At 41.6% G+C, this 18,224-nt stretch overlaps 1 protein-coding gene across 2 annotated transcripts in view; it reads right to left on the bottom strand.

Annotated features, from left to right (window-relative positions):
- Positions 1 to 4,240: 4,240 nt before the first annotated feature.
- Positions 4,241 to 18,224, bottom strand: part of STN1 (STN1 subunit of CST complex) — a 46,125-nt gene continuing 32,141 nt past the window's right edge. For both annotated transcript variants that reach the window (XM_085064897.1, XM_085064898.1), the window contains 3 exons: positions 15,503 to 15,625; positions 14,893 to 14,965; positions 4,241 to 10,984 (listed from right to left, as the gene is read on the bottom strand). In XM_085064897.1, coding sequence (XP_084921023.1) covers positions 10,827 to 10,984; positions 14,893 to 14,965; positions 15,503 to 15,625 — 354 coding nt within the window. In that variant the 3' untranslated portion in view covers positions 4,241 to 10,826. The remainder of the gene's footprint in view (positions 10,985 to 14,892; positions 14,966 to 15,502; positions 15,626 to 18,224) is intronic.

The following is an 18,224-nucleotide window of genomic DNA, read 5'->3' as shown; positions in this document are numbered from 1 at the left end:
TTTGAAAGAAAGGAGCTTCTACTTTCAACCAAACCTGAGACTGATGCCTTGGGGTTTGTGCCCCTTTGGTCTACCCTTTTCTGGACACCTTCTGGTCCGCTGTTCACCTTCCCTCTATTCAAGACTATTTGATTCTCCTCTGCTCCAGACAGCCCTCCACCTGTGAAGCCTGGCCAGCCCTAGTACCTCTGTCCCCCTACTCCTCCATCACCTGATGGGTTTGTGCTCACAGCCACCTCCTGCTCTCCTTGTTTGCTACATCTGTCCATGCATGTAGGAAAAATGTGTGTTGTCAGGGGCATGAATAGTTCTTTTAAAACATGTACAACACCCAGTCTAGTGGGAGTCCAATCTCCAAGTATTGCAAGGCTGGCAGAAAAATAACCGAAACCCCTTATTATTCTGCAGGCTTGGGAAAATCTGCTCCCGTCTTAGGCAGCAGCTGGGAAATTGAAGCTGATGGCACTTCCCAGCCTTGTGTTGGAGAGCCAGGCTCTGGCTGCTGGGACTGAATGAAAGCAAGCCTGGGTATGCAGGGAGGAACACAGCAGGCTGGGTGCCTGGCCGACCCCATGTGCAGAACAGCCTGTACCTGAGCAGGGCCATGAACATGAAGCCAAGATACTGGGAATTTGTAGGAAAATAACTGACTGTAGAGATTTTAATGCTAAAACTCCTTGTATTTACAGTTCTTTTTCTGAAAGCCCCCATTTACTGAAGTCCTATTATTGCATGGGAATATCACTGCTATTAAAACAATTTTAACACATATATTAATACAGGTATTAACTGCTGATTTAATAACTCGCCTTCAAAGACTCATGCTTCCAATAAAATTCACCTGAAAAACACCCTGGGAAATTCAGCTCCTGAAGGCTGAAATAAACTAGCTATTTTTAAAAGCTTTTTTCTATTCTTTTGCTAGATGGGTACTTGGGCAAAGATTCTCTTTTTCCTTTTTTTTATTTTGAACAAACAGGTAATCACATTAGTCTTACAGACCTAGTGCAGCTACAGCCCAGCAGCCTGGACTCTGCTCCAATTACAGCAAAAGCTGATGCGTGACAGAATGTGTATGTGTGATGTTGTCAGAGCTGGAGCATGACTTGAGTTTTCATATTTCAAGAGGACTCTGTCATGCTGGCAAATTTTTTGTAAATAAGCATTTGAGTTGTAAATTGAAAACACTTGGATCATTAAATCAGTGAGAAAATAAAACAAGAGACAGGCTTTTCTGTGCTCCATTAGGGCCATTTCTAGTGTCTTTTATTAATTCATGGCATGTTACTGTAGATAGGTAACTGCCCCGAATGTTAACCATGCTGGGGTCTAACAGCCCTGTCTTTTGTGGCCAGAGTTATTATTAAAGATGATTTTCCTTTCTGTTTTCTGGCTGGGCAGCCAGGTGGAACACGGTGTTTTCCTGTCCCTCTAACTGAAGAGGCTCTAACAGTGCTTAGCACCCTGGGGGGAAGCAAAATGCCATGAGCTCAGCCCCTTGGGGGAAGGGGAACTGTGCAGTGCTGTGCATGACAGATTAGCCACACAACTCATTACTAGCAACTGGAGTTGCATGCATAATCTGCTAGACATGGTGGAGATGTGCCCCTTAGGGTTTTTTTGGCTCTGATGTGCAACAGCACAACACAGAGCCTTTGTTACACTCCCATCTCAGCTTCTGTACTTACAAAACCTCATCTTCTTAAAAAGGCTGCTTTCCATGCAGCCCTTCCACTTCAGCGTTTTAACATACAAGGCTTTTGATAGGAATGACAGGAATAGTGGAGCCTGTCTGGCATTCAAATCTCAAACTCTGAAACAAAGCATGGTGTGATTTTTTTTTTTCTTATTTTTTTAAAAAGCCAATTGCATTTCTTATTCTGGGGAGATTACTGCTCTTCAAATGAAATTCACTCTGGAGATAAATAGGCCCAGCTAACAAGGTAGAAGGCAGCAAAAGGAACTAGCAGCAGTGCTGGCAGAGCAACTCCCCCCTCCTCCAGCACAGCATCGTTGTGCTCCTTCCCCTCCCAGCCTCCTCACCAGAGAGTGCTGCTTTGTCAACCCCTCCATGTATAGTATAGTGGAGTATAATGGAAAAACCTCTAGTATAATGGAAAAACCAAAATAATCATTCCTTCTGCAGGCAGTGTACATGCTTTTCCAAAGGCATAACAGCTTTTACTTACATTATGAAAGAGCTGCTTCACCCTCTGGACTTAAATTATAGATTATCCTTTCCTTGAAGCAGCTACCTTACAGCTTAACCCTTTCTCAACTAATGCTATTTTTCAGTCCTCTCTGAGCAGTTGAGGATGAAGGATTTCCCACTGTAGTATGTACTCTGCACATTGTTTAGGGTGGTAGCAGCGCATTGCACACTGCTTTTCATCCATGTACACCTTGTACTTTTCCATTTTTACAGAGGCTTTATAGATGTCTCTTGAAGTGCTTTAAAAAATAAAGCAAGCACAAGCCACACTTTTCTCTATTTATGATATATGTGTCATGCTTACGTTTGAGACAGCTGAAGTTTACCAAACTGATCACAGGTTTCAATTGGGATTCCTCAGGTTTCTTCCTGGATGCAATTCCCGATTTCAGTCACTCTCACTGTTCTCAAAATAGCACATTTTGAGACGGGTTTCTGCCTTATCCTCTGCAAAAAACATGGTAATCCATTATTGAAAACATGGGTTTGTTAAAATAAAGTCAATTTAGGAAGAAATAGTCTTTCTTTGCATTTTCTTCCCATCTTACCTCTATATAGACACACATGGACACCAAAATTTTAAATTTCCACCAACCCTTTTTAAAATTTTAATTTCCTTGTTCACAGTTTTAACTTATTGAACCCCTTCTGAAATCAAACTGTAATTTTATTTGGCTGCACACTCCCTGGAGAAACCAGAAGAACTTACCTACCAGTATCAAAACCAGAAAACATTTGAGTGGCAGACTATGAACTATAAAAATGTACAAATAAAACCTTATGAAAAATTACTTGTGGAACTGCAGTTTGAACATAGGTGACAAGCACACAAGCTTGGCACTGTAAGGACAATCTGTAACATCCAACCTCTACTACTCAGCAGTGGAGTGCATTGATTTTTTGTTTTGCTTTCTTTTGTTACCTTCATGCAAAAGCAAAGTGGTCTTCCCAACTGAGAGATTTCTGTAGGAAGAAGTCCTACTTTTGGACCTCCTCAACAGCAACCTCATCCCATGAGTAGACACAAATAGTTAGGGTTTCTTCCCCAGCCATTAAACTGGGGTTAGACTTTGTAGGGCAGTAGTGGGGATGCTTGAAAACTAAAATGCCCTGTAGGATGTCAATTGCTTGGAACAAGAAATGAGATCATCCCAAAACGAAAAAAAAAGGCCCAGTGGAAAGTGAAGTTACAGTTTCTCTAGCAGGGCCTGATGCAGGTGTGCTTTTCAGCTTGGAGCAGTGGACACACCATCCACATAATTCCAGGCATTTATTTGGACCCAGATGTGTTAAGCTCTGGCCATGCAGCACCAGGAATCCAAGCCTAAAAAAACATTTCACTGATGGGCTCTTTCTCAGCCACTTTTCTGGTGACTGAGGTACACAAACCACCTGTGAAACAGGGACAGCTTTATCTTCAGGATGATTTCCATCAGCTCATGACAGCATCTGGGTAAGTGACAAGTACATTATCCTGAACATTGTGGTCCTCAAAGGCATATTTGGTGGCCAACTTTCACTTTAGCATCTAACTTTGAGCACCCAAGGCATTGGTCTTTTAGGATGGACAAAATACTCTGCAGAACAGAACTGTTCAAGGATAATGTAAGGAAGGCAGAGGAGGAGCACATAAATACTGCTGTACTCTATGTAAATTTGTCCAGCTGTTTATGCTAAATGTTCTCTTACTCCATTTTTCCTGACCTCATTTCCTCCTCTGCTTTCTAATTGCAGAATATAAAACAGTACAAGTCCTTGCTTTCATTATATGCAACACCTGCTGCCTGTTCTGAAACAGATGTCTGCAGCATCATTAGGCAATTATTTCTTTAGCCTTTTTCAGTAGGACTCATTTCAAACATCTTTGTGATAAATCCTCCTCCTTCAGCTTCCTCTGTATTTCTCATCCTTTCCTACTTTCATATTTCCAACAAAAACTCTTCTCTGTATCAGTTTACTCTTGTTATGTTTGTCCTGGATCACTGTACTCACAGAAGGATCGAGACTATAACTGTTTTGAACCAAGAATTAGGTTCAAGAGATTTTATTGGGAAAAAAAGACAAGGTGAGGACAGAAAACAATGATGAGTATTAGTCAGCAGTGTAGGCTGTAGTTCTGAACACCAGCTGGCTTGTTACAGCTCAGAGGGTTTTTTGTGGACAATATAGCAAAGAAGAGTTTTACATGAACACAAGGACAGCTCCTACGCTCTCAATGCCAATACTGTCAACAAGAGAAAAACCCAGTACCAAGCACCCTTTCATTTCTGTACCACCTTTGTACCTTGCCAAGAAGAGCACATGTTAAAATCAGGTAGGCCTACAGGACTTGCATGACTCCATTGTTGGGGAAGACATTTGGGGGAACAGATTCCTCCCTCCTATTTCCAAATATCACGGTAAATTTGGCTGAAGTCTCCACTCCTGGGAGGAACCATGAACTTTCCAGGCCAATAATAGACTTGGCACATACTGCATTTAATCATGTTGGTTGCTATACAGTGACATACATTTGCTATTTATCTTACCTTGTTCTCAGCAGAGAGATGTGAAGGTGGCAGAGAGTTCCAGTTCTATCTGGTAGGGAAGGAGTGTGCATTCTTCCAGTGAATAACAAAAAAGCAAGCTAAAACAAGAGCTGTAGGACATGTTGTGCCAGGTTAATTGGCACTGCAGTGTTCAGTAGTTCAACACTTACTGAAAATCGTTCCTTTAGGTTATTTTTTTCACTGGCAAATTCCTGGCTATGTTTTTCTCAGGCAATCTTGCTAATCTGGGCTGGTTTCAACTTGTAAATTACTGCGACTAGATTAGTAGAGCCTCCATTGCACATTAAAAGATATTAGTGGGAATGGGCTGGTGGCATCATTAACAATCAGTTGCTCAACATTGCACTCCAATACAACTTTACCAGATTTTAATGGATTTGCAGTTTGCCATCATTACTGTCTTGGGGCAATCTCTATGAGGAAACTTCTGGAAAAATTGTCCTATAATTTCTTCAAAGAGCACTTACAGAGCAAGTTCTTCTCGTGGCAACCTAAGTTACAGAACAGGTTCCTTGTGACTGTCCTGTGTGTGGTTTTTCTGGTATTGTATGACTTTTTCCTCCCCTTTGATGGAGGCACTGATCTGAGCTTCCCTTTTCTATCAGTGCATCCATTTCCTAAAAACGTGCCAGACCATAACAGCTCAGGGTCCTTCACACCTCTTAACTAGCCAGAGTCACCTGGGGTGGTGGGACAGAAGTTGACAAACGCCCAGACACCCAGTATAATCACATCAGAAACACACTTAGAAAAAAATAGGCTAAAAGGAAACACACTAACTTGTAGACACACAAGCTAGAAGTCCACATCAACTTTACAGAGCACGTCTACAATGAGATCTGCAAGGACATGAAAGTGGCAGGGAGAGGCAGATAGCTTCTATCAGGGGCGTGACTTTGCTTACTCAGGTTTGGGAAAGACACAAACGTTTTATTTTTAATTATATTTATTTTGTACTTGGATACCTCCAAAAAAAAAAAAAAAAACAAACCACCACTAGAATCTTTTAGGGTGCTACTGAAATGGTGGGAGGGTGGGGTGGAAAAAGTGTTGTTTTCCTGAGGTTGCAGCTCTTTCCTGCTGCAAACTACATGGGGAAGAAAGTTGCCTCTTGTGGTGCCTAGACAAGGAGCAAAGGACAGCCTGCTGGAGTCAGAACAGGCTGTGAACAGTGCCAGGTCAGCTAGGCAAGGGGATTATTCTGAAAGTTTCAATTGCCAGATGTTGACAAGGATAGTTGAGTTAAGAAAGATAAAGGGAACAAAATAGAGGAAGGGGGTTTGACAGGATCTGTGACTGTGAATGAAATGAAGGGCCCGAGAAACTAGTCAGAGGGGACAGTGGAGTTCAGGAATAGACGAAAGAAATTAGGGGGAAAGTCTCTGTGCCTGGCAGGGTACATTGCTGGGAATGAAACCCAAGATCCCTAGCTCAGCATTTCCCTGCTGCCCACAAGGATCCACAAAAATGTTGCTGTAATGCTGGGACTCCTGAAGGATGGTAACCAATTATTAAAACTATTCTTTTATCTTTGTGGCTGAACTTTTTTTTTGCTTTAGCCTGGAGGGTTGGGGCAGGAGGACTGGAGACTGTGCTGAAAGACAGCAATAAAGAACATAGTGCTGCACTGACAGGAAGTTTCAAAATTCAGGGTGCCCATGGGATCTGAACTTGCTCCTTTCCCATTTGGAGGTAAGTATAAAGATACAAATCTTTGCTAGGCACATCTTTTCCCCACAGGATCAGCTTACTCTCAAAGTAAACCAAACTGCATTTATTTGACAAACAGATTTCCAGTACTTTGTCTTGTAATTCTCCGTGTGGCTCCATGCCTCACTGGCTGCTCATTGATGAATTCTCACTTTGAATAATAAATTAGCAACTCCTGTTTATGGTGTTCATCACTGGAATACACAAGCATACACAGATCCACAACAGTAACAGCTTTTAGTCATGTAGCCAATATTTAACTTTGTCATTTATTAATTTGAAAGTAAAGCTTCATTTCCCAGGTAGGTTGTGTAAAATGCAGTCTCTCTTGGGTCCAAATTTACAGTCCAAAGATTTCAGAACAAGAATAGTCAGAACTCATTTATCTGAATTTCTGTTTTTATGAAGTCATCTAAGAAGTCATAAGAGAAAATAGGATTCCAGGAAAAATATGATACAAATAGAAACAGGGAGACCACCATTGCACCACAGGTGTTGGAGAGCAAGATGACAAGACAAGCAAAGCAATATGCATGGAAGGAGAGGCAGAAAAAGATAAAGCTATTAGCACTAATACAAGAGCAACTTTTTCTAAGTCCCACTCCAGCATTTATCCATTCACTCTCTCCCACACAGCCACAGAGTTCTTCTCTAATAGCTCCCATAGAGCTTTTAATGACTAGGATTACAAAAAAATTGAGGCTTATGCCCTACACAGGGAGCTGTATTATCCCCAATTTACAAAAGGGGGAAACTGAGGCATGAAGCAACCTCATGTCTTCTCTCACACAAGCAGAGGGCAGGGACTAAATGTAAAGCTGTTCCTTTGTTTCCTCACTAGAGAAGCAATCACTTTGCATTTTGCTAGAATAGAATATTGAGATTCTTAGGTAATTTTTGTTCTCAGGTGGTGCATTTCTATGGAAACTTACCTTTTTAAGGTAACATAAAAATGCTGACTGTTTTTAAAAATTCCATTTTCCTCACCAACCTTTTACTGCTGTAACTGTTGCTATGGAAACTGGAACTGGCCATGAAGCAGTCCTACAACATGAATTCTCACTTGTCAGTTTTACATTAAAGTGCCACTTTCCCAGTCCTTTAATAAACCAGTAATAATTGTGTTGCCTAACAAGTTTTCAAATCAAACAAAACAAGAAAGCATGCTTTCACCGAATGCTCTGCACAATATTTTGTAGGTGTGGTCTAAGAATTTTAACAGTGTGCACGATATGACTCTGTTGGTTAAGGATATGATCTTTAAACAGAGAGACAGTTTATTTGCAGTAAAAGCCCTAGTGTGTGTAGTTAGACTTACATAAAGGTGACTTATACCAACATGGGTATGTCTAGACTGCTGTCACAGAAGCACACTGTAGAGATACTGAGTGAATGGGTAAATCAGCCTACAGTGAGCCCTGTGCTCCCACAGCTCCTCAGGGCACTGCTGTGCATGTTGTATTCCCTGTAGGCATGAGAGGGAATGCTCTCAATCAGAGTAAGTGTTAACCTGGGCTGGGTGGCTCCTGTGGAAAAAATAAAGCATGCAAGCTTAAGACACAACTATTCTGTACAGATAGTCAGAATCTGTGTAGCTTATATCTAGGCTCCTCCATTAACTTCAGCTTAACCTTTCACTCTCATAAAAACTGTAGGCTCTCTTGTGTTTATTCATCTTACTTCCCTGAGACAGCTCATCTGAGAAAAATCCCTTTTTCCTGTTCTTGGGGAGCAAACACCATCAGAACACACCCTCCATGGCAAGAGTCGAGCACTCCCAGCAAGGATCAACTCAAAAACTTCCAAGGACAGGTTCTTTCCAGAATAACTTATTTGTGTTTCCTGAGATAAGTTCCTTCCACCTCATCTCCGAGGCTCTGCAGTTGTTCAGTACTTTTGAAGTGCAACAGGGGCAGGACTGATGCAGACACAAGTGTCAGCCCTTTCTACCTCCAAGCACAGAAAATCAGTGGACAGGGATTTTAGGCAAACTTTACACAAAGAAGCACATCTAAAACACAGAAAGTGCAGCCTCAAAGTTGGAGGCAACAGAAGTTGCATGTGTGACTGTGCAAACTGCAAAGCACAAAGATATAATCCTATTTTGGTATGAATTTATTTTAAAGAGATCCTCAAGAGCAACATGATCTCCAAACTCTCTTTTCCTCCCAGAACTCATCCAGCCCACACACTCGGCTGACATCCTCAGGAGAACCAGGGTCTTTCTTCTAACTTAAGAGAGGAGATCATCTTTCCCATTGAGCTAGCTATGTTCCTTTAACCCTTTCCCAGCAAAATGAGGTTCTGCTAATACAGAACATTTTAAGAAAATGGCCAAAACAGTCTCTTAAATTAGACGCCATGCTCTTCCACACGGTCTGAAACACCTTGTAATTTCCTTTAAAATATCCTCAAACTCATGCCAAATAAGCAACTTAACCATATGTACCACTTGATTGTGGGCAATTCCTGAAGTGAATTTGAATTTAGGAATCAATATCCATAGATAGCCTTTGCTTTTAAGCATCACTTCAAACTGGTCAATAATCAGAGCAGGAATTTAAAAAGCAAATCTCCCCAGTGGGCAACCAGATCTTCTCACAGGCACAAATGAAAGTTTCAATTCCCCTCAGTACCACTTCACTCAGAACCTACCTTCTTTTCCTGACTTACAGAGATATGTGGGCGTGGGGAGGGAGCGGGGAACAAACACACTACAACTCTTCCTAAATCCTCTCCTATTTCTTTCTGCACTGGTACCTCCCTTCAGCACCTGCTCAGGGCCCATATTAAGATCTGGAAGGTACCCAACACAGAGCAGAGCAGCAATGTGAAGAGTAGGGAAATCTGTAAGGAAACCAACTCCTGAGTCCTGCAGTAAGTAGGGAAGACAAAGCACATGAATGATTCATACATAGTTTTCTACTATGAACAAACTTACCACCTCTTTAAGGCCAGAGTTTTCCACAGGCCTCTGAATGCAAATGCCAAATATTTTGTCATGCCTTTCTCTTAGCCTATATCTCACTGCTGCCAGGGTTTGAAGCGAGGCAGATAATATAACAAACCAGAGAGCTGGCACACATGGGGCTACTCACTGGCTTTCCTCATGCATATGGTTTATTTTTCCCTGCTATGTCAATCCTTATAGGGCTTTACCACTACAGCTCCCTCCTGGGAGTCTGCTATTTCAACTGTTACAGGGAAGGTGCAGAGGGAAGAAGGATAAATTCAATCTTTTGTACTCTTTTCAAGTCAAAGGTCTCACGTCCACACCATAAATTAAACAGATTAATTAAACAGACAAGCCCCTGTAGCAGCAAGCCCTGTCTAAGGATAAATATTGAACAACTCTGCTTTTTAACTGTTGCAAATAACAGAGTTGTAATTATTCTCGATCAAACATCTTGCATGGGAACCTTCTTTAGGCCAATGTTGTTTCATCTGTCTTGTGCTCTTCTGCAAGCACAGATATGGGTGATATTTTACCACAAAAAGTGACGAAGAATGGAAGACACAAAAGGCAACAGGCAGAGGAAATTACACTGGGTTTCAATTGCTTCTGTATTTTCTTTTCCAAAGCATGTAATTTATGTTTTACCATCTGTGATGTAGGAAGCAACTGGAACAGCAAAATGGTGGCTGATTTTGAGAATTCTGGTCTGAAGAGAATCCACAACAACAGGCATCAGTAGCACAGATGGGAATGCTTGACAACCAGTGGGTAAGGTTCCAGGATGGGGAAGGGATGCAGGACCCCAATCCTGAATACTACTTTCCAGAGAAAGGTAAGGACTGCTTTAGTAGGGGGAAAGCTGTCCAGATTGAGGAATACATGTTTACAGACAAAGGTGCACCAGCACTGCCAGGAAGGACTGGCAAATCATTCTGGTTTTGTGTCTTTTCTCTAGGTGTTATCAAGTTCACATAAAAAGAAAGATCCACATCTATTACCATATGAAAGTTCACAAGATCAGTCTTTAAGCCACAAAAATATCCCCTGAGATGGCCACTGCTGTAAACAGTGCTCCTTAGCAGTGACTTATCTTTAGGCCCACTGGATGCAGATGTAGATGTAGGGATGGCCAACATCTCATCCTACTCCAAGAAGAGAGCCCAGTTTCTTTTCCAGTTCCCCTGCTATATAATAATGTCTAGAAACAGTTTGATACAACTTTCATTAGGAATAGCAAGGAAGACATCAAGAATATTAAAACAAATATTTGAACTTCTCTGAAGCTGGACAAAGCCAGCATTTGGAGAATCGGAAGGCTCTTTTTTATCCCCTGTCTAGATCATACCAGCTAATGACAGCTTCTCAGAGTCTCTCAACCTCTCCTTCTTATCTTTTCTCTTTAAAATACCATATAATATCCTTCCATAGTGCTGACAACATCACTGTTACTCTCCAATAGTTCCAAGACACGGTGCATCACCACTTCAGCCAGAGAGGGGTTGTAGCTCTGCCGAACACAACTCAGGACATGGAGGAAATGGCAGCCTTTTTCAGCATCTGCAGAAAAAAAAGAAAATGCAGCCAGGCATGGAAGAAAGATTTCAGTCTGTCTCTTTTAACTATCATAATACTGATCAGTCATGAAAAAAACCCAGAGCCCTAGATACTAAAGCAGAGGTGTGTGTATTCAGAAGAAAGAGATCCTGTCTGTGATGACAGTTTTCAAATTATCAACTGTTCCCAGTAACTTTTGTGGGAAGTGTCAGGGCTCTAACAGTAGTAATGAGGGTGAAAGATAACTCATTCTTGCCAGCTCTTGACATACAAGGCTCACTCAGTACAACTTGATGAGGAGGTTAATAACGTAAGGGTATCTCCACTGTCCACCTATGCAAGCCATCCAGTTTTTGCAACTTCAGAAGGAGCCAAATGAAAATAATTTTTCTGAGACCAAACTTCACAACCCTCTAGCAAATTGTGGCCAAGGCCTGTAACCGCTGGCCCAACGCTGGCATCTTGTGGAAAAACTGCTGCACTGCAACTGCATTCACCTCACAAGGCAATCCCATCCCTGCCCCTCAGACTACTCGGACAATTGTGGGAGTGGAAAGTCAAGGAACTTCAGTATCAAATTTTATCTCCTTTTAAGGGGAATTAGTCCTGCAACGTACAAGAGAAGTTTAAAATAACCCCCTTTGCTAGGGGCGAGCACAGAGGTCCCTCATGGCTGCACACAGCTACTCTGTGCCAGGTGGAGCAGAGCCATCCTTTGAAGCTGTCCCAGTCATCATTTCCTCCAACAGACCCTGTAACCCACTAATCATCAGTGCTGCAAGTTCCCAGTCCCCCCAAGTGCTGAGTCCACTACGCATTTATCCTCAGTGGCTAACAATGGAAAACAGGCATAAACCAGATATATCGGCATAAATTATTTTCCTTCTCCTTAGCTCCCATGATGCAAGACAAGTTTGATAAGGGTACTGAGAAACTGCCATGGGCCAGGGAGGACCCTATATTTTGTTGCTGTTGCCTTTGGTTTTTTTAGTTATTCTCTACTCTAGAATCTAGATGCCTCAGAGCTGCCTTAGAACCTGCTGAGAAAAGTCACTGGTAGATAGTGGTAAATACACAGTTCAGCCTAATTGTGATTAGGCTGTGAATCAGGCAGAAACACTTCTTTAGAAGTATCCATCATGATAAAAAGACCTTTGTGGCTGACAGCCAAAAATGTGTCCACCACCCTGGAAGAGTTAACTGCAGAGAACAGAACAATGCCTCTACCTGGTCATAGTGATTGTTGTTGCAAACAAAATGGGTAGCTGCACTTTGCATTTGTCATAGGTTTGTCATAAGAAGGTCAAATTGCCCATCCCTGATCTAGAGTAACTTAAGTCACACAGAATTATATTAATGACTCAAATGTTACCTAACAGTACAATGTGTACTTTTCCCCTAGATGCTGGTAGAAAATGGCACTTTGGGGTAGCTGCAGGTGTGTACAGTGATTAAGTAACTCCAAAACACTCCTGTCCCTCTTTCACTGACATCCTGGGATCTTGCTTTTGTCCAGCAGCCGAGGGAAGCCAGGCTGCAACTGACTGTCCTGCCTGACAGCCAACATCAGAGGGGACAGAGTTACAGAAAAATTACCATTTGCCCACTGCAGACATCTCACACACGGTACATTCTGAAATATTAAATTTAGCTTTAAGTGGTTCTCTTTTTTGTCCTCTCTACCATTAAAACCGATCTAAGCCTAAAACCAGAGCAAATTTATAAAACAAAGAAAGAAACAAAGAAACCAAAAACCAAATCCATTTTACAGTTCAGTCTGGAGTCAAAATATGCTGTCTGGCTATCTTAAGCTTCTAGATGAACCCCCAGTGGTCTCTCCTGAGAGCATTCAAGATCAGGAACTATAAGTGGGGCCAAGGACTAGGATTGTCATGGAGGCACATTACAGATCAGGGCTTGTGCAGCTCTGAGTAAGCACACTGAAGATTTTTTTAATATTTGTACAATAGTTTCAGACAGATGGGTTGGGCCTGGGAATGTGTCACAACTTCAGCAATGGGGCAAGGCGTTGCCTGGAAAACTGGCAGAGAAGTAACTCATTGGAGCGAAGAGTTTGATTTATCATAAATCAGCCTTCTTGTCATGGAGGATTACTATTACTCTTGAATGAAAACGGGTAGGAATTTCTTGCAGCAAGCAAGCCAAAGCCCCAGAGATGAATGCCCATGTGCTTGTTTTCTCCCCGGGAGCCTTGCGGGCAGCTGGGACTGTGCTCTGGCCAGCAGAGGGGGGCCGGCAGCCGCACTGAGCTCCGTGCTCTTGCATCATCCACTGACAACAAATCCCCGCCGGGCCCTGCTGGTTTCGATTGAAGCTTCTTGGCTGTGCTTCTACTACCGATGACCAGGACACTGAAATGGTCCTTCTGGAAACCAGCAAAGGGACACTGACCTGGAAATTGTCTTCTTTACAGCAGGAAAATAAGCAGGGGGAAAGTTTCAAGGAGAACAAGAGGGTTTGTAAAACAGTTGCTAATTTTAAATAGTTTAGTATGGAAAACATAGCTTTGAGGACTCAGGACTCTTCAAAGTCTTTGATCTACAAATTACTTGCTGCTGTTGACTTTTCTTGATTGAAAGAACTTCCCAATCTCTCATGGATCACAGAGTACTTTACCAGTGGGACAATGCACAAGAGGGAAACAAACACGAGGCAGTCACTCAGTGCCTCTGTCAACTGTATAGAGGTTTTGGCCTTGATAGTGGCACAGTTATATAAAAAAGCAGGCTACCAGGAGAACTAGCTGATGTATAAAATGGGCAAAGGAATGATTTTACTCTTACAGAGATGATGTTTGTATTTGTTAATTGAATAAATGACAATAAAACAATGTGATAGAGTAATTTGTTGCACTGAAACACCCTCAGGCAAATGAACCCATCTTAACCTGCATGCCCAGTAACCTCTTCTCCCTTCATCTCCCAAGACCTTGTCTACAATTGTACCACTTCGTAAGGTAGGCAGTTAAAACTCAAACCTGATATTGCCTCACTTAGCCTTTTTTTTTTTTTTTACCCAGGATAACCATCATACAGCAGGTCTTACAAGTGCTACTGTAGTTATGATAGTATAGGGATATGAGCAATTTAAGATTTTATGCCTTATGTTCCAGTCAGTCATTTATTTTGCACCAAAGCACGTTCTACCCCACAAATAGCTGCACACCAGCAGCAAGTGATCCCTGCTGACACATTCTGCCCCGTGAATTGAAAGAAACTGTAGCAATGTACCTGTCTAATTAGCAAACATTCAAGTCAAGCACAAGGTATCACTGTGGCCATAACACACAATAGGTTTGAGGGACAGGGATAACTCAGAAGCCACCAGAGGCACATTATGTGAAAAGAAGTAGACTTTGTTCGACTGAATTCCTTAACTACAAAGAAAAACCACCTGAGCTCTACCTGAGCTTAAAATCTACGGAGAATATCACACTGACTTAAGCAAGTTTTATTGTTGACTTAAAGGAGGCAGGGAGTTCACCTTTCTGCACGGTCACTTTTGTGTCAACTCCCCTGTAGAAACTGAACCAGCAAGATTTGCTACTTCCCCAGAGTGCAAAGCAACAACTGCTAGGTGGTGACCTAGCATTTGTTGTCATTACATTTGGTTCCTCCCAAAATCCAAGTATTCTCAAAAGATATAGAAATAAGATAATAGGTGCTTATTTCAGATCAGAAAGGTTTATTTCCTGCTTGGCACACTTGCTCTTTCTCTCTCTGTGCTCACAAGAAGCTGCTTCTGCACTCCTGCTTTCAGTTATACTGATTAGTTACAGCTCGAGTTCAAGGGTAAGGACAAGCAGCAGATCTAATCCAGCAGCAGGAGGAGATATTGTCATCAGTATTATCAGCACCAGCTCATCAGAGCTTGATCACTCTGCTACTTACGCCTGGGTTTTTGACAGTCTTCTTTAATCACATCAAGGGTCACTTTAAACAGCTCCTTATCATGGTCAGTCACCTGAAGAAAAAAGAAGAAAACAAAACGAAACAAAGTTGTTGAAAAACAATCCAGTGCTATGGTGTATTCTAAGCTAACACTGTCATAACTACACTGCATTTTATACTGCCTCCAAGACTAATAATGAATGTCAAATCTTCAGTCATTATTTTTACTACTCTTACCAGCATCCATGAGTTAGGTGAAGAACATGATACAACAGAGTTTGACCCAAAGGAGAGTGACTGACTCAGCAGAACACCAAACTTGAACCCACTTCAATATGGAGATCTGTCCCAGGCCCCAGGTTTCAGTGAGCTCAGCTGTATCAGAGCAGTTTGGCAGCCCAGTGAACAGAGACAGAACTTGGAACAACTCAGTGGACAATACAGAGGTAAAACCAGTGAAGTAAGCTGCAGATAAGATGTTTGAGTAAGCTGAGAGCACTTGGATGTTCAGCTTCTCTTTCTGAAACATTTCTACTATTTCTGCAATATTTTTACTGTTCATGAAAGTCATACCACTGAACTTGTTTGCAACCACAGCTCAGTTCCTTACATGGTATAAGTCCTTGGAGCTACTAGGTTTCTGGAACACCACTCCTTTATCCTGTAGCATCTTTATTGCCTCCTTAAAAACACTGTGAATCCTTTTGGAACTGGAGTTACTTTTTGACTTCACCTGGATGGGAAGACAGGAATGAAGCAGATGGTGAGAAATCTCTGCTCAACTAAGGTTACCAGGAAAAGTTCCAGAGGCTTTCAAGAGGAAAAGGACTTCAGGTCCTCTTTAACATGAATTTTGTTACACAATTTTTTCATTTAGTAATTCACAAATCATATCTGTTATGTATGAAACGCCCTATATTCCTGAGCTTTAAACAAAACCCAAACACCAGAAACTTGTGTCATTCTTAAGGAACCAGAAACTTGTGTCATTCTTAAGGAAACAGAAACTTGTGCCATTCTTAAGGAAACAGAAACTTGTGCCATTCTTAAGGAACCACAATCTCTAAACTGCCTTCTTTGTGATTAGCAGCTATTTGGTTATATACTGAGAACTCTTTTTTGGAGCAGACTTGATGCTTGCAGATCATTTGACTTTTTTGTTTATCAAGCTTCATTCACTTCCAGAGTTTTCCTGGGAATAAGGGTAGGAAGGTAGGAAAACCAGTGTTTTGTAAGGTGACATTCAGGAGGAAGCCAAGTGCTGAGGAGTGGATTGCCATCTCCTGATTTCAGGGAAAGGAGAAAACTGAGAAAACCACTATTTGTTTCTTGCCCCCTTTATTCCAAATTTTTACAAACATTCCGGTCATGCTCTCAGGAGCTTCTTCACAGCCTAATGAAGTGAAAGGACAGAGAGGATGCAAGAAATTAAGACAGGTAAGAAGGGGAGAAAGGAAGAGAGAGAGGGAGGAAGGGAGGGAGGGAAGGAAGGATTGATGGATGGAGGGAGGGGGAAAAAAAACCAGGAGAAAGCTGGGTTTCTTTGGAAGTAGAGTAGAGCTAAGACAGTGGAATGACAGCTAGGGAAGTAGAAGGAAATAATTAGTTGTGGAAAGGGAAAATATGGGTAGATAAGAGCAAGACTATGATTTACTCTTCATCTCCATCTGTCCTACTGTGTCCTTCAACCTCCCATTTATCTACCCAGACTGCTTCAGTTCCCCAATTGCTCTTTTCTCATCTGTTGGGAGCACACTGTGCTCCCTGTGGTTTTCTTTGAGAAGGGAGCTAAACTGCTTCCCAAAACCAACATGTGATAACTAGAACCACACCAGAGCAACCAAAGCAAGATTTGCCAAGCCATTCTTTCGACTATCACCATAAATGCTCCCACCCTGTTCTGAACAAAAGTATCAGAGTTCACATATCCTACTTCACTCACCAGAAACAGCTCAGAAGTCTCGGGAGCAAAGCAGGCAACTGCCATGCACTAGAAAGAATTTACATGAATATGCAAAATGGACACCACAGGAGCAAAGGAAGAATATCCTTTCACAAAACTTTCATTCAATCCATTTGCAATTCTCAAGTGACACTCCAACAGCCTGGAAGCTGATGTACCTAACTGGGAATAGTTCAGGGATCCTAAAGGTATATTGGTGTTAGCATGCATCACAAGTTTCTCCATCCTGTTCCTCCAGCTAACCCTCAGTATTTCAACAGGCTGTAATCACATCTCTCTCTCTGTCCCACAACAGCTAACTCTCTTTTCCCTCTCGAATCACCAGTAAAAAGTAATTGCCTAATACTTCAAGATAATTAACACAGAACAATGGCTCTTATTCCTGGTTCAGTTTTCTCTGTTTCAGACTGAAGGATTCAGTGCCTGAACCTTGTCTCTTCTCCTGTGCACAACAGCCATCAATCTGGATAACAACAGACTCTACTTCTAATTACAAACTTGGCCATACATCTGGACACCGTTCCAGTCACAGCATTAACACCAGTATGGTATTTCTCTTCATTGTGCCTCTTCTGATGAACTGAAGAAACAAACATGAAATGTAGCAGGAAGGATTAAGTGAAGAGTGAATATGTGCTCATGGAAAAGCACGTTCTCATAGCCATATGTAAAGTGAAGAGACTTTGCCTCTCTCACTCAAATGCAGTAATAAATCCTCAAGAATGTAAGAAATTGCTAGCAAAGCAACCAACTCAAGACTCTGATCAATTTTTAATGTGAAAGCAAACATTTGGGGAGAAAAAAAAGATAAAAATATTTCCAAAGAAGCACAGTAATTATTCAGTTTGGCTTACCACTGAAATCCTGTCAGAAAAGAGAGATAATTAAAAACAGACTCTGTGTGAACTGACACAGAGCTCAGCCTGGATGGATACTGAAACAGAATCACTAAGAATGCAAGTCAAGGCATTGACAGAGTGAAAGCAGCGAGGCCTTATTATAAGTAAGCAGCTGCTACATATCAGCACTCTCTCATATGTGCTGCAGAATCCATGGAAAAGGGCTCCATGGCAGAAGGACTGTTTCTGAAAAGCAAATTACAGCTCCTGTCCACTTTAATAATATGATATATTAATATAATAATATTATAATATAGTATTATATTATCTATTAATATAATAATATTATAATATATTATTAGGATTTAATATTATCATGAAATGTCACGGAAAATTTGGGGTTTTTTCCTAGTGTGCTCTAGATCATGCTTCTTCCTCTCCATTCCTCTGTGTAAAGCAGCAATTAAGTTTCTTTGTCAACATAGTCTAAAATTGCTTAGTCTGCTCTTCTGGTCCACCAAAAGTCACTC

Source organism: Lichenostomus cassidix, chromosome 6 (assembly GCF_008360975.1).
Source record: "Lichenostomus cassidix isolate B80296 chromosome 6, HeHo_3.0, whole genome shotgun sequence".
Lineage (NCBI taxonomy): Eukaryota > Metazoa > Chordata > Aves > Passeriformes > Meliphagidae > Lichenostomus > Lichenostomus cassidix.
The sequence above is the reverse complement of the archived record's forward strand: the minus strand, read 5'-3'. Positions and strand labels throughout refer to the sequence as shown.